At 48.1% G+C, this 16,388-nt stretch overlaps 1 protein-coding gene across 6 annotated transcripts in view; it reads left to right on the forward strand.

The window, feature by feature from the left end:
• Positions 1 to 16,388, forward strand: part of Tnxb (tenascin XB) — a 63,283-nt gene that overhangs the window by 23,410 nt on the left and 23,485 nt on the right. For 5 of the 6 annotated variants that reach the window (XM_071613507.1, XM_071613506.1, XM_071613505.1 and 2 more), the window contains 10 exons: positions 367 to 714; positions 6,687 to 6,995; positions 8,187 to 8,474; positions 8,725 to 9,021; positions 9,569 to 9,883; positions 10,001 to 10,324; positions 10,748 to 11,071; positions 12,709 to 13,005; positions 14,838 to 15,170; positions 15,589 to 15,942. In XM_071613507.1, the coding sequence (XP_071469608.1) occupies positions 367 to 714; positions 6,687 to 6,995; positions 8,187 to 8,474; positions 8,725 to 9,021; positions 9,569 to 9,883; positions 10,001 to 10,324; positions 10,748 to 11,071; positions 12,709 to 13,005; positions 14,838 to 15,170; positions 15,589 to 15,942 (3,189 nt within the window). The remainder of the gene's footprint in view (positions 1 to 366; positions 715 to 6,686; positions 6,996 to 8,186; positions 8,475 to 8,724; positions 9,022 to 9,568; positions 9,884 to 10,000; positions 10,325 to 10,747; positions 11,072 to 12,708; positions 13,006 to 14,837; positions 15,171 to 15,588; positions 15,943 to 16,388) is intronic. The other variant, XM_071613510.1, reaches the window with a different exon arrangement.

Genomic DNA, 16,388 nt, shown 5'->3' on the forward strand with positions numbered 1-16,388 from the left:
AGTTGACCCTCTAATTCTTTGGTGATAATTGAACAGGACATGGTGGCAGGGGCTTAGTTGAGTAACCACACAGGTCTGCTTGTAGCTGAAACTGTGGTCCCCTGTGTGCTTCCCCTGGGGTTGACCTCTGTCTCCTCCTGGGAAGGGAGGCACCAAAGGGACCTGTGCTATGCTGGGGGCTTCCCCAGTTCCCTACAGCTGACCAGGAGCTTGGGCATGCTTGTCAGTTTTCAGCAGAGCAAGGCCTTGAAGCCCCAAGGATGACCTCAGGTCTGCCAGTGGGGACCACAGCTTCTCACTCCTTCCTTAAGACCTGGGCACATCTCTTAGAGAGCCTGCCTCACCCTCTCTCTCTTTCCTTCTCAGCTGCAGTGGAAGAAACCCCCAGCTCTATAGAGGTGGAGAACCCCAGCCCCACAGAACCCAGCACGGAGGCCCCAGAGCCCACCGAGGAGCCACTGCTGGGGGAGCTGATGGTGACAGGAACCTCCCCTGACTCCCTGAGCTTCTCCTGGACTGTGCCCCAAGGCCAGTTTGACTCCTTCACCATCCAGTATAAAGACAGGGATGGGCAGCCCCAGGTGGTGCGTGTTGGAGGAGAGGAGAGAGAGGCCACTGTGGGGGACCTGGAGCCTGGACGCAAGTACAAGATGCACCTATATGGGCTCCACCAGGGCCACCGTGTGGGCCCCGTGTCTACTCTGGGCGTGACTGGTAAGTGAGGAAGGGTCTGACTCAGTTCCCTCTCACAGCTGATCCTGACTTTCTGTAGCCAGTTGCTCTCATTCCAGTGAGGCCACGAGTTTCTGCCTCTTGGGAAGACCTAGTAAGAGCAGGTCATGGTGGGAATTGGGGCTACATCTATTGGGGCTACAACCAGTTTTTGTGACTGTCTACCAGTTTTGTTTCCTTTGTTTCTTTGTCTTAAAAAGCAGATAATACCTACTTCATGGAAATATTGTGAGGATTAAATGAGTTAACAAATATCAAGTATTAAGAATGGAGCTGCGGGGCTGGGGTTGTGGCTCAGCAGCAGAGCGCTCACCTAGCACGTGCGAGGCCCTGGGTTCAATCCTCAGCACCACATAAAAATAAATAAACAAAATAAAGGTATTTTTAAAAAAATGGGACAGGGTGTGGTGGTGCATGCCTGTGATCCCAGAGGCTCAGGAGGCTGAGGCAGGAGGATTACAAAGTCTAAAGCCAGCTTCAGCAACTTAACAAGGCCCTAAGCAATTTTTTGAGACCCTGTCTCAAATTAAAAATAAGAAGGGCTGGGGATATGGCTCAGTGGTTAAACACTTCCGGGTTCAATCTTCAGTGCCAAAAATAAAGAATGGGCCTGGCAGAACGTAAACATGGTGTTGGGTTTCTTGCTATGGTCATTAATTATCCCTACTCTGGGATCTGCTTTGTTCCCATGGCTGGGTCAGCTACTTAATTGGTAATAATGTGTGTCAGACAGTGGGCTATTCATTAGCGCCACTCAAAATTTTTCTTTTTTTGAAATATATTTTTAGTTATCGATGGACCTTTAATTAATTAATTTATATGTGGTGCTGAGAATCAAACCCAGTGCCTCACATATGCAAAGTGAGTGCTCTACCACTGAGCCACGACCCCAGCCCTCAAAACTTTCTTTAATGATCATCCAGCAAGTGACTTTACAGCAAAAAAGAATATTTCTCCCACCCTTTGTCTCAGGCCAATTATGGGGCCACATTGGCCAGCATAAGGACCTATCCTGGGCACTTTGTCTGCAGAGCCTCATCCAACAAGGCTGAGGATGCCTCTGGGACCCTTCTGCTGACCTGCCCAGCTTGGTCACAGTGAAGGATGTCTCTTTTTCCCTTTGATTACTGAAACATAGGCACAAATGTTTTAAAAACAGCTTTTGCTATAAGAGAAAATATTAAAAACTTAAAAGACAGAGAAACAAATAGGTTTCTAGAACATGGTTTCTGTACTTGCACAAAGTTCAACTTCATAATTACTTGGATTATTTAGTTTCCAGAGCCTTCTACTCCCAAATTCTTTTCTTTGCCTCTGAAGAGGAAGAACCTCCTCATCAATTTACCCTCCTCATCACCTGATGTAGTGAAATAGAGGATTGTGCCATGCCCAGAGCCTGCTGCCAAGGTCTCTCCTGGGGTGACTGTTGGCCTGTCCCTCTGTCCCAGGTAGCCACACTAGGCTTTGTGTGGCCTTGTCCTTGGTCTGTGGGGTAAGGGTGAGCCCTTTCAGGTAGTGACTAAAGTGGTGCAATAGAGGAAGATTGAGTTTTGAAAAATCTGATAAACCCATTTCCATTCTTGGCTTTCCCATTCTTGGCTTGATCTTATGAAATTTACCTCCTCTCCTGGAACCTCAGCTTCCTCATCTTCAAGATGGAGAAACATGGTCCACCTTGTTGTAAGTGTGAGGGATGCTGATTTCTCAGCTCATTTGACTTTTTCTCAGACCCTTCTATAGAAAGATCACTGTATGTCCGTGTTCTAATGCTAGAATTTTTTTTCTTTTCTGGAATTGGGGATTGAACCCAGGAGATAGGGTTTCACCAAGTTGCTTAAAACCTCTCTTAAGTTGCTGAGACTGGCTGTGAACTTGTGATCCTCCTGCTTCAGCCTCCTAAAGCTGCTAGGATTACAGGTATGCGCCATGGCGCCCAGCAGATGCTAGATATTTTAAAACATGTACTTTACATGTTTGTATAAAATAGAAGTGGCCCTTTAAAAAGAGAATGGGACAGAATGTTTACCATCAGGGCAGCAAGGAGCTGAAGCAGCTGGAGCCTGCTGAGTAGGCTGAGGGCTGTGCCTGGCACACAGCATGTGCTGTACCGTTGCCAGGAGAAGCACTGCATGGAGCTAGTTAGAAACACTTCTAATCTGGCAAAAGACTATCCTTGATGCAGCGCGGAGACTGTCATATACATGAATAGTTATAATGTCACCTTTTCCAGTTAAGCCGAATTATTAACAATCAGGCTTGATGATGAGGGTCAATTTCTTCCCTGATGGAAAGAAGTACAGAGAAGGCAGAAACAAGCAGGAAACGGATTTTACAGGAACCAATAAGGTCAAAAGGCAAGTGAAACGAAAGAAAATGCCAGGCCTGGTAACTGTACAAGGAAGATGTTTAATATATGCTGATTGCTCTGGTCCCCTCACCCCCTTCAGCTACCTCTGTTCCTGCCCTTCTCACCCACACTCACTTTTGTCTGCCTGAAGCCTGGGTCCTGGTCCATTTTAAGCAGATTTCACTTGTCTGGAGTGTAGTCTTATCCTCCCATGGAAGTCAGAGAAACAGGCTCTTGGGAGTCCCACCCAGCCAGCCACTCTCTCCACCAGTTTGCCTCTTGGGACCACCTTCCAGTTTGGTCACTAATGAAATACCTCTCTGCCAGACTCGGCTTTCTCTGGAGCACTGGGGATAGGCAGGTTCTGAACTCAGTCTTTCTATCCCAGACCAGCACACCACTCGTGTATTTAACAAGCATTTGCTGGGGGACCCTCTGTGTGTTGGGCACTGGGACACAGCAGTGTGAACAATGCAAAACTGCTGCCTGTGGAGCTCACAGTCTAGAAGAGGAGAACAGGAAACCACTTGGACAAATAATGTCAGTGGTGCCATTTGTTATGGGGACAAAATCTGTGGGGGAAAGCAAAGCCAGTAGGTAAAGGTGGTAAGGACCTTGCTACACAGTATCTAAGGAAGGATCTGAAGGAGGGGAGAGAATGCCACATTGATCTTTGGGAAAATGTGTTCCAGACAGAGGGAAAAACAAATGCAGAGACTGGCAGGTGGCAAGAGGCCCCAAATGTCTGAACCAGCAGGGAGCTCAGCATGATTTGGATAGAGTCAGGGGAAGGCAGGCAGCAGGGAACTACATGAGACATGAACACATAGGTAGTTGGGAGCCATTTTAAGAAGTTGGCTTTTACTTTAAGTAAGCAGGAAGCCACTGTGAGATGGTCTCTAATGTAGTAACAGGACCCCTCTGGCTGTAGATCCAGCAGATCAAAGGCGGTTAGGGCTGAAGGAAAGAGGTGATGAGGAGACTGTCGTGATGACCCAGTAAGAGCCCATGGTGCTTGGAGATGATGGTGGTGGAGGTAAGGAGGAGCCAGATCCTTAAGAAAGTGAAAACAGGACTTACCCTTGGGACAATGTGGGAGGTAAGAAAGAACATGGGGATGACACCATAGATTTTGACCAGAGCAGCTAGAAGAACAAGGTTGTTGTTTGACTGAGGTGGGAAGGCTGCAGAGGGCACAGGTGTCAGAGGAAGCTCAGGAACTTGGTTTTGACTTGTTGCATTTGAGACCAACGATATATCCAAGGAAGATGTTGAATAGACATGACTCTGGGGGATAGAGGAAGTATCTGACAGGATATAAATTTTGTCACTGACCTACTGATGGGATTTTAGCCATTTTTCCAATCTTGATGACAATTGCTCCCCCTCCCCCAGCAAGCACAATCTCAGACATCTGGCAGGGACTTAGTGAAGGATAGTTGGCCAGAGAGATGTTGCTAATCAATGCAGTTTTACATCAAAACTACCCCATGGGTGCGCAAAAGCAACAGAAAGATCCTTTCCTAACAGTCCCCTGCCAACTCTATCCCAGCCCCATAACCAGAAGAACCAACCCCTGAAACTACCAAAACCCCCTGGAACCATGCCTTGGGGGAATTAACAGTGACAGATGTGGCCCCCAATTCCTCTCCTGGACTGTCCCTGAAGGCCAGTTTTACTCCTTTATGGTTCAATACAAGGACAGGGATGGGCAACCCCAGAAGGTCCTTGTGGCTGCAGACCAGCTTAAGGTCACCATCCCCAACCTAGAGCCTACAGGAAAATACAAGATGAACTACTGTGGGTTACATGGCAAGGAACACATGGCCCCCCTATCTCTGTGATAGCTGTGATGGGTGAGTAAGTGGGAGTGAGGCAGTTCTCATTCCTATTATCCAGAGCTGCCCCCTAAGACCCTTCTCCTAGCCACCATCCCTCACTGAGGAGTTAGGCCCCTCAAGCTGTGCCTCAGTGACTCTGTAGGTCCCTTTCCAGTCTCCCAGACATCTTAGTCTGTTCTCCGACCCCTTAGCCTCTCCCTGGAGCTAGAACTTTCCCACCCTTCAGTGCCTTCCCCATCTCCAGCTCTCACCAGGCCAGAATGATGTCATCCTTCCATTTGGCCTAAATCCAGTCTCTCTCTCTCTCTTTTCCACCCTCTCTGATTGTCCACAGCTGTTTCCTCCCCATCTATTTTACAACCCTGTGACTTGGATGCGGCTGCCACCTCCCCCCTCTTCCCCCACTTTTTTTTCCTTTCTTTTCTTTTTTTAATGTGTATGGTACTAAGGATAGAACCCAGGGCCTCACACATGGTAGGCAAATGCTCTACCACTGAGCTACATCCCCAGTCCAGCTCTTTTTATTTTTTGAGACAGAGTCTTGCTAAGTTGCTGAGGCTGACCTCCAAGTTGGGACCCTTCTGCTTTAGCTTCCCAAGTAGCTGGCATTACAGGAATCCTATCGCACCTGGCCTTCTTCTGCCTGTTTTTATTGGGGTTAAATGACACACATACCTGAATATCTTCTCAGAGATCCAGCCATCTGGCCTGAGTTGTATTTCCTGCTGATCCATGCTAGTCTCATCCTTCCACAGGCTGCCCTCTCCCTTGGACCCTCCTGCCCCTCATGGCTTCCTGGGCATAGGTTTGCCACAATTTTTGTGCCAAGGCACATGGTGAAATCCCTATCCCTTCTCTGAGCATTGTTTTAAAATCTAGAAAATAGAATGTATAGGATTAAAAAGGACACCAATTATATTGACATACAGCATGTCTTCTGTGTCTGCAGGTTTCACAACCAACTATGGATCTGAAGGCTTGTTGTTGTTTTTATACCAGGGACTGAACCCAGGGGCATGAACCCTTTTATTTTTCATTGTGAATTAGGGTCTCACTAAGTTGCTTAGGGGCTCACTAAATTACTAAGGCTGGTCTCAAACTTGGAATTCTCCAATCTCAGACTCCCCAGTCGCTGGTATTACAGGGGTATATCATCACATTCGGCACTAAGTATTTTTTTTAAATGTGCTTGTCCTGACTGGGTGCAGTGGGACAACTACATAAGTAGTGTGTTGGACTATATTTGGAGATGATGTTCATAGATTATATGTAAATACTACACCATTTTATATAAGGGACTTGAGCATCCTTGGTTTTTATTAGCTCTGGAGGGTCTTAGAAACAAACCTCTTTTGATTCTGTGGGATAAATATACAGTTACCAAAATATTTCTTAAAAACTCACATTTGTGATTTGGAAATACCTGGACTTCTTCATTAGTTCATTAAATAGCAAGTCTTTGTGGCATGTTTAGTAAACTACCACACTTAGAAGTAGCGATGAATGTAAGCAAAATTTTGAAGCTTCTGAAGTAGCTCTAAGGTGATGTGAAAGCATCTCAGCTTTCTCTTGATGGCAAACTCACAAGTATTGTTTTTTGTTTTTTTTTTAAGTATTGTTAATTCTACAATATTTGGCTTCCTATCTTGATCATTGAAGGGACTATAACTGTTCCCCATTTTAGTGCTTGATTCCCTTGGAACCAGCAGAGCCCAGGATTTCTCCCCTTTGTAGAACAGGCATGTTCTGTGTCTTTTGGATTCTAGATCCCTTCCCACCCACCCAGGCCACTGAAACCCCTGACCGCCCCCTGGAGCCACGCCTGGGAGAGCTGACAGTGACAGATGTGACCCCTGACTCCGTGGGCCTCTTGTGGACAGTTCCTGAAGGCAAATTTGACGCCTTCATGGTCCAGTATAAGGACAGGCATGGGCAACCCCAGGTGGTGCCAGTGACTGCAGACCAACGGGAGGTTACCATCCCTGGCCTGGAGCCCTCCCGCAAGTATAAGTTCCTGCTTTTTGGGATCCAGGATGGGAAACGACGCAGCCCAGTCTCTGTTGAGGCAAAAACAGGTGAGAGGGTCCCCCTTGCAGCCAGGCCTTGGGCCTCAGCCTTCCCGCCTGCTTCTGTTTGGTTTAAAAATTTATACTGCCTGCCCCAGTCCAAAGCAGACAAGGACCAGTTCTTGGGTCCAATTACCTCCTGCTGGTCTTTCCTCTCTTTTCAACATTTCTGTTTCTGTTGAATGAGGGAAGCCCCTTCCTGGAAGATGGACTATGGGAGACTGGAGCTGCTGGGAGAAGGGTAGTGGTCACCATCCTTCCTCCCTAGGCCTTGTGGGTTTCTCACATCTTGAGAGTTTCACCCTTTCCCTCCAACTCTCACTCCCCTCACCCATCTGGCCCCTCATCTGCCTCCCATAAAGGATTTTCTTCCTCCTCTGTCCTCCTGAAGCCTTGGGAACTGGGAACCAGAGGAGTCCAACCCAAATGTGCCCTATTTTGGGGTTCAGTCCAGCCCTTCTCTGCCCCTGGGGCTTCCTATTGCCAGAAACCTCTCGCAATAACAATGCCGTCAGCGTCTTTGCCGTCCAGGAAGGCAACAGGCCAGCTCCTTCCCAGGCCCCTGAATGGCTCCTTTGGCAGACATCAGATGCTTTCCCCATCTCAGTTCTCCCACTTTACCCTTCAATTCCTGCAATACCCCCAGGCACAGACAACCCCCCATTCCTCTAGGCCCTATGGGATTCTCAGTGCTCTTGAGTCCAGCTGGTGCAGAATAAGAAAGGGAACAGAGACGTTGCAAGGACCACCCCTGTCATAACATTTTTCTTCCCCCACTGCTGTCTGCCCCCATTAGGGAACCTGTGCCCCACTTGGATTTCCTCAGGGGCCAGTCAGATCACAAAGTGTGGGCTCCTGGGTCAAAGGAAATAGAGACCAAGTCCATGATAAGATGCCCCCTGCTGGGGAAATAGTCTCTCAGAGATGGGAAGAGTCTAGACAGCAGAAAGGGTAAGATGGAGAGGGGAACTAGGGAATTTCTTTCCAGGAATAACACAGGGCAGAAGACTCTTCCCACGTTGGTCTAGTAAAGAGAAGCTCAGGCCAGTTAGAGATGGTGGCAAGGATGGAGGCTGATGGAAATACTCTGAGGGAAGCACTGACTACTTGGGCAGTTCTGGGGTTTTCCAGCCATAGCCAGAGACAGTCAAAGAATCATTTCAGAAAAAAATAATCACAGGAACTTTTCCTCCCTGTTAGCTGCCCGAAGTGATGCCAGCCCAGGGGCTCTACCTCGCCTTGGGGAGCTATGGGTGACGGATACCACCCCAGAGTCACTGCGCCTCTCCTGGACAGTCCCCGAGGGCCACTTTGACTCTTTTGTGGTCCAGTACAAGAACAAGGATGGGCCCCAGGTGGTGCCTGTGGAGGGCCATGAGCGCTCAGCCACCATCACCTCTCTGGACGCTGGCCGCAAGTACAGATTCCTTCTCTATGGCCTCCTAGGCAAGAAGCGCCTTGGCCCCCTCACTGCTGATGCCACCACAGGTGAGGGGAATCCCCTGCAGAGCCTGATCCTTTAAGGCCCTGGGGCAGCAGGCAGTCACTTGGATAGCTGCCATTACCATTATTAGATCCCAACCACTTGGTCTCAGATCTAGCTCCCCTATGCCCTTGCATGAGCCTGTAGCACCAGTCCTTTACAAAGCCCTGTCTCCAGATCTCGCCATCCTTCCCTTTGAGGTCACCAGCTTTCCAGAAACACATTAGCCATTTCTTCTCCATTTCTCCATCTCAGTGAGCCCGAGTTCTGTGGACCATACTGGAATAAAACCCCAACTAGGGGAGGAACTGCAAGTGACTGGCGTGACCTCTGACTCTGTGGGCCTCTCATGGACAGTCCCTGAGGGGCAATTTGACTCCTTTGTGGTCCAGTACAAAGACAGGGATGGGCAGCCCCAGGTGGTGCCTGTGGACGGCAGCCTCAGGGAGGTCAATGTCTCAGGCCTGGACCCTGACCGCAGGTACAAGCTGCTGCTCTATGGGCTGCACAACAGCAAGCGTGTGGGTCCCCTTTCTGCCATTGCCATGACTGGTAAGTGTGTGGTGACCAGAACACCCTGTGTTTCTTTTCCTCCTGGCTCTCCTGGTCTCACTGAGCCATAAGGTCGCTCAGCTTTCTGTTTCCCTTCTTTTGGGGAAAGAATGCCTCAGTATTTAAAGGCATCATTAAATCATCACAATGGTACTGTGATTACACAGTATCATTGAGTTTTGGTGAATGTGTAAGTCACGAAACCATTGCCACAAGGGAAATATAAAGCATTGGCATCTACCCAAATTTCCTTGTACCCCTTTGCAGCCAACGACCTCACTCCCAACCCTTGGCATCCATTGATCTACTTTCTATCATTTTAGTTTTGCCTTTTTTGCATTTTGTTTTAACAGCATCATACAATATATGTTGTCTTGGGTTTGGATTCTCGTATTTGCATAAAGTTTTTGAAATTCAGCTACATGTATGAAAAGTTGACTCTTTCATTGCTGATCTCTTGCCCTTATCTCCTTCTTTCCCACCTCCTCTTGAGAGATTTGTTCAGTGGCAGACCAGTCACCCATCTCTCCCTGTCTCTCTGAACCAGCCCCTAGGGAAAAAATTGAAGGTGATATCCCCACCCCAAGCCCTCCGACAGTTGAGCCCCACCTGGGGGAACTAATGGTGGAGGAGGCCACTCCTCACAGCCTGCATCTCTCCTGGATGGTGACCAATGGAGAATTCGACTCCTTTGAGGTCCAGTATGAAGATAGAGATGGTCAACTCCAAGTGGTCAGTACTGGGGGAGACCAGAGTGATGTTACCCTCACTGGTCTGGAATCAAATCACAGATATCTGGTGACCCTATATGGCTTCCATGATGGTCAGCGTGTGGATTCTGCCCACATAGAAGCCCTGACAGGTGAGTGAGAGGAACTCTGCCACTCTGCTCCCTTCCAAATGACTAGGGGGTCCAAAGGAGAGTAAAGGCCCTGCAAACATAGCCTCTCTTTCAAGCCTTCTCTCTCTTCATATTCAGTGCCTCAGGAGGAAGAGAATGAGCCATCAGAAGTACCCACCATGACCCCTGAGCCTCCACTCAGGCCACGCCTAGGGGAGCTGACTGTGACAGATGCCACCCCTGACTCCCTGAGCCTCTCCTGGACAGTCCCTGAAGGACAGTTTGACCACTTCCTGGTCCAGTACAAGAATGGGGATGGGCAGCCCAAGGTGGTGCGGGTGCCAGGGCGTGAGGACGAGGTCACCATCTCAGGGCTGGAGCCAGACCACAAGTACAAGATGCACCTGTATGGCTTCCATAGTGGCCAGCGCACAGGCCCCGTCTCTGTCATTGGGGTGACAAGTGAGTGGATACTGGGAGCCTCAGGGTGGGACCCAGTAGGAGGTTGACTCTAACTCTTGGGTAACAGCTGAGCAGGGAACAGTGGCAGAGGCTTGGTCAGTAACCACAGACTTGTTCTTGGCTGAGGCTATGGCCCCCTTTATGCCTTCCCTGGGGTTGACCTCTGTCTCCTTCTGGAAAGGGAAGGGCCATAGGAACTTGTGCTGTGCTGGGAGCTGCCCCCAGTTCCATCTAGCTGCCCTTGAGCTTGTTTAGGCATGCTTGTCAGCTGAGCAGGGCCTCTCAGCCCCAAGGATGAACTTGGGCTTGTCTAAACTGACCTCGGTACCCCCAGTGGTGGCTGTGGCTCCTCCCTTCTTCTCCCCAAGACCTGAGTACACTTCCCAGGGAACCTGCCTCACTCTCTCTCTTTCACCTTCTCAGCTGCAGTGGAGGAGTCCCCCAGCCCCACAGAACCCAGCACAGAGGCCCCAGAGCCCACTGAAGAGCCACTCCTTGGGGAGCTGACAGTGACAGGCTCCTCCCCTGACTCCCTGAGCCTCTCCTGGACTGTGCCCCAGGGCCACTTTGACTCCTTCACCATCCAATACAAGGACAGGGATGGGCGGCCCCAGGTGGTAAGAGTTGGAGGAGAGGAGAGAGAGGCCACTGTGGGGGACCTGGAGCCTGGACGCAAGTACAAGATGCACCTGTATGGACTCCAGCAGGGCCGCCGTGTGGGCCCCGTGTCTACTCTGGGAGTGACTGGTAAGTGAAGGTCAAGGGGTCTTTAGGTTGATCTCAGGGAAGTGGAGTCTCCAGTGTATCCTCTGCTAAAGACCCAGGTCCCCAGAGCCCCTAGGCCTCTAATCCCCCCACCCCATCCTGTAGTGCCTTAAGACAGGTGTGATCTGGGGGCAGGGAGAGCTAGTCAGACCTATCTGGGTGAGAGCCTTGGAGACTGAGGCCTCTAAGACAGTGATTCACAGCCAGTTTGTGGCTCTCTCCTTTCCCTCAGAGAAAATTCTAGAGAAATTTCTTTTTGTATGATTGGGACAAATTCCATGAAATATTAATTTATTCCTTTAACACATCATGATGAAGCAAAATTTCAATCATATATGCAATGAGAAAGAATAATATGATGACCACTGGTATATTTGTCACCCTGCTTCAATTAAATGTCAACTCCTGGCCAGTCTGGTTAATTTTTGCCCCGCCCCTTCCCACCCTCTCCTACTAGAATGTTCTTTATTAGTGATTTTTTTCACTATAAAATTTATGTGCCATAAAATTCACCTGTTTTAAGGGTGCAGCTTATCCATTTTGGTACATTTACCTAGTTTGCAACCATCACCACTGTCTATTTTCAAAACTTTTTCACCATCCCAAAAAGAAATTTTAACTTCAGATGCGTTCCTATCCCCATCCCTCCTTCCCCACTTATCTATATGACTCAGGAGATTTGCCTTTTCTAGAATTATACAAATATAATTATATAATTCATGTTTTTGGGGGTCTGACTTCTTTCACTGTGTCCCAGGGACAGTTTGACTTTCATTGAGCATGATGTTTTTGAGGTTTATTCACTGCAGTATTTTAAAACTAATCTTGGACACACTATATTTTTAATAAATATGTAAACATATCTTTCTTTTTAAAAAGGCTATTTTTATAGGCTGGTGCTATAGCTCAGTGGTTGAGTGGTAGCCTAGCATGTGCAAGGATCTGGGTTCAATCCCTGGCACAGCAAAAGGAAATAAACACACAAATAGGCTATTTTTAAAAAATATCCACAATGCAATTACCATACTTTTAAAAATCATAACAATCATTTCTTACTATGGTCAGTTATCCAGATCTCATAACTGTTGTTTTGCAATTTATTGCTAGAGCCAGGTCCAAATAAGGAAAATCATTGAAATCAAAAGAATTGGGTTGGGGCTGTGGCTCAGAGGTAGAGCGCTCACCTACCATGCGTGAGGCACTGGGTTCGATCCCCAGCACCACATAGAAACAAAATAAAGATATTGTGTCCACCTATAACTAAAAAATAAATATTAAAAAAAAGAAATCAAAAGAATTGGAATTTTGATTAGAATAGTCAAGAAAGGCCTCCAATAGGAGGTGATATTTGAGCAAAGATTTAAAGAAAGAATAGACATGAGCCATTCATACATCTGGAGAAAGTCTTCAGGAGAAGTGAACAGTCATGCAAAGGCCCTGATGTAGGAGGCTGCCTGGCAAGTTTGTGGACTGTAAGGAGACCACAGAAAGACTTTGGTGATCATAATCAGAAATAGATTCTAAGGCCAGAGCTAGTCCACCTTCTGACCTGGATCCAAGAAAGCTGGGACTTCAACACCTCCTTCCAGCAACAAGAAATATTCTGTTTATATCTCTAGCCCCTGAAGAGGAGCCTTCTGATGCCCCTCCTCTGAAGCCACGCTTGGAGGAGCTGACCGTGACAGATGCCACTTCCGACACCCTGAGCCTCTCCTGGACAGTCCCTGAGGGACAATTTGACCACTTCCTGCTCCAGTATAAGAATGGGGATGGGCAGCCCAAGGCTGTGCGGGTGCCAGGGCACAAAGATAGTGTAACCATTTCAGGCCTAGAGCCAGACCATAAATACAAGATGCACCTGTATGGCTTCCACGGTAACCAGCGCATGGGCCCTGTCTCTGCTGTCGGTTCAACTGGTGAGTGGATAGAAAGATACTGGGCCCTGCCCCAGGTTGGATCCAGTTTTCCTTTTACTGTTAGTATTTTTGTTTTGTTGTTGTTGTTTTGGTTTGATTTGGGGTATTTTTTTTTTTTTTGTATGTGGGATTGAACCCAGGGGCACTTAGCCACTGATCCACATCACCATCCCTTCTTGAATTTTATTTAGAGACAGGGTCTCAGTAAGTTGCTGAGGGCCTTACTAAGTTGCTGAGACTGGTTTTGAACTTGTGATCCTACTGCCTCAGCCTTCTGAGTCACTGGGATTTCAAGCGTGTGCCACCACACCCGGTTGTTGTTGTTATTTTTATACTAGAGATGAACCTCAGGGAACCTTACTAATGGGCTAAAACCCTAGTCCATTTCATCTTTTTACTTAGAGAAAGGGTATTGCTAAGTTGCTTAGGGCCTCAGCCTCCTGAGTTGCTGGGATTTCAGGTATGTCTTACCATGCTCTGCTTGGGTGTTTTTATTTTACTCCCTGAGACTGAGCCTCCTGAGCTTCTAGGATTGGTTCCGCTCTTGTCTTCACTCCAAACCTTTGATGTTGCCTCAGCTCTCTTATCCTCTACACAGGGGTATTTTGGGTCCTTGAAGAGGCAAGATACCAGGGAAAGAACGGATTCAGGCACAGCCTGGGTTGACCTTAACCTCAGCCCATTCAACCTCAAAAGAATCACTCAGCCTCTCTGGGCTTCCCTCTCCTCTTCAAAGAAGGAATAGCCACACATCTTAAAGGGTGGGTGGGGTATGACTGGGCTCACACAGTGTGAAAGGTAACCACTTCCCCTTGAAGGTAATTCGTTCTTAAAGACTCCTTAGGACAGAGGCTAGAGTTGTGGCTCAGTGATAGAGTGCTGTCTAGCATATGTGAGGCACTGGGTTTGATCTTCAGCACCACATAAGAAAATAAACAAAAATAAGATAAGGTATGTGTCCATCTACAATTAAACAACTAAAAAATATTTTTTAAAAAACTCCTTAGGACAAACCTATTATCATCGATTTCAGTAGGAAAAATTATAGATGTTTCCTAAGCCCCCAAATTGATACCACTTATGCTGAACCAACAATGAATCCTGTACATTGTTTTACTATTTAATATTAGTCATGTGTGCAACTTAACAAGGCGTTTTCCTTTCACCAGTCACTCTGTAACATGGCCACTGATGCTTTTATTAGGCCTTATGTCGCTGCTACCCCCGAGGTATAAGATGCTTTCCCAAACAGAACAAATGAACATGGTAATTTTGTGATTCAATTCTCAAGGCAGATGAAACCCTATAAGAACAGAAAAGGTTAATAAAAACAAAGCACATGATTTCACAGAGGCCCAAAGAGCTGGTCTCAGTGGAGTGGAATCTTTGTCCTAAGTTAGCAGAACCCCTGTTAAGGTCTAGAAAATACCTGATTGCAAAAATGACCTCAGTCTCTCATCTCCTTACCCTCAGTGGTGAAATCAAAATTGGCTTCTAAAAATGCTTGGGAAAATATTGTAAACCAGAAGGGACATTAAAGGAAAATACTTGTAAAATAGGAGTCCCAATCCCAAGAGGATGTAGCTCCCAATATAACTTTCCTGTAATGTTGGGTTTTGTCATAAAATGCTGTATCTAACACACTAAACAGATGGGATTTGGCAACTCCTAAGGGACTGCATTGCAACTTTGCACAAGTCTGTGCTTTCTCCCTGGTAACTGAATATTCAAACCAGAGGACCTGTATAACCCTTCTAAGAGAAATCCTAAAATCCCTTGGCTAGAAGGAACCCTACCAAATATGTCCACCGATTTTTTTTCTCATGATCCAGACCCAGAAAAGGATGAAATACTTAGCGCAACTCTGACAGAACCACCAACCACAACCCCTGAGCCTTCTATCAAGCCACGCCTGGGGGAGCTGACCGTGACAGAGGCCACCCCTGACTCCCTGAGCCTCTCCTGGACAATCCCTGAAGGACAGTTTGACCACTTCCTGGTCCAGTACAAAAATGGGGACGGGCAGCCCAAGGTAGTGCGAGTGCCAGGGCATGAGGATGAGGTCACCATCTCAGGGCTGGAGCCAGACCACAAGTACAAGATGCACCTGTATGGCTTCCACAGTGGCCAGCGCACAGGTCCCGTCTCTGTCATTGGGGTGACAAGTGAGTGGATGCTGGGAGCCCCAGGGTGGGACCCAGTGGGAGGTTGACTCTAACTCTTGGGTAACAGCTGAGCAGGGAACAGTGGCAGAGGCTTGGTCAGTAACCACAGGCCTGCTCTTGGCTGAGGCTATGGCCCCCTTTGTGTCTCCCCTGGGGTTGACCTCTGTCTCCTTCTGGAAAGGGAAGGGCCATAGGAACTTGTGCTGTGCTGGGAGCTGCCCCCAGTTCCATCCAGCTGCCCTTGAGTTTGGGTATGCTTGTCAGCTGAGCAGGGCCTCTCAGCCCCAAGGATGAACTTGGGCTTATCTAAACTGACCTCAGTACCCCCAGTGGTGGCTGTGGCTCCTCCCTTCTTCTCCGCAAGATCTGAGACACTTCCCAGGAAGCCTGCCTCACCCTCTCTCTTTCTCCTTCTCAGCTGCAGTGGAGGAGACCCCCAGCCCCACAGAGGTGGAGGAGACCCCCAGGCCCACAGAACCCAGCACGGAGGCCCCAGAGCCCACTGAGGAGCCACTCCTGGGGGAGCTAACAGTGACAGGCGAGGCCTCCCCTGACTCTCTGAGCCTCTCCTGGACTGTGCCCCAAGGCCACTTTGACTCTTTCACCATCCAGTACAAGGGCAGGGATGGGCGGCCCCAGGTGGTGCGTGTTGGAGGAGAGGAGAGAGAGGCCACTGTGGGGGACCTGGAGCCTGGACGCAAGTACAAGATGCACCTGTATGGACTCCACCAGGGCCGCCGTGTGGGCCCCGTGTCTACTTTGGGAATGACCGGTAAGTGAGGAAGGGACTGAGAGGTTATCTTTCTTTCCCTGTGGATATCTGTTTGACTGTTGGATTTTTTCAACAACTCCTGTGGGCCCGGGCCTTGGCCACCCTCTCATGTCCTTCCTCCATTATCCTTGTCCATGGCCTATACCTATTGGTTTGACTTTTGCTCACTTTCAGCCATTTTCACTTTGTTGTGGACTCTCTCTGACAGGCAACCTTTGCCACCTCCAACAGTGATTATATGTCAGGCACAGGCCAAGCTGGATTTACCAGAATTTTCTTTTCTTTCCATCTTAATTATGGGATTCTTTATTATAACTACATACACACACACACACACACACACAAAAGAAACAACCCAACATCAAGCCATATTGGGATGACTGAATAACTTAGTGAATAGCTTTAAAATGAGCTATTATACTGCCATTGAAAATGTTTTACATAAA

The sequence above is a fragment of the Marmota flaviventris genome, chromosome 6 (assembly GCF_047511675.1).
Source record: "Marmota flaviventris isolate mMarFla1 chromosome 6, mMarFla1.hap1, whole genome shotgun sequence".
Classification (NCBI taxonomy): Eukaryota; Metazoa; Chordata; class Mammalia; order Rodentia; family Sciuridae; genus Marmota; species Marmota flaviventris.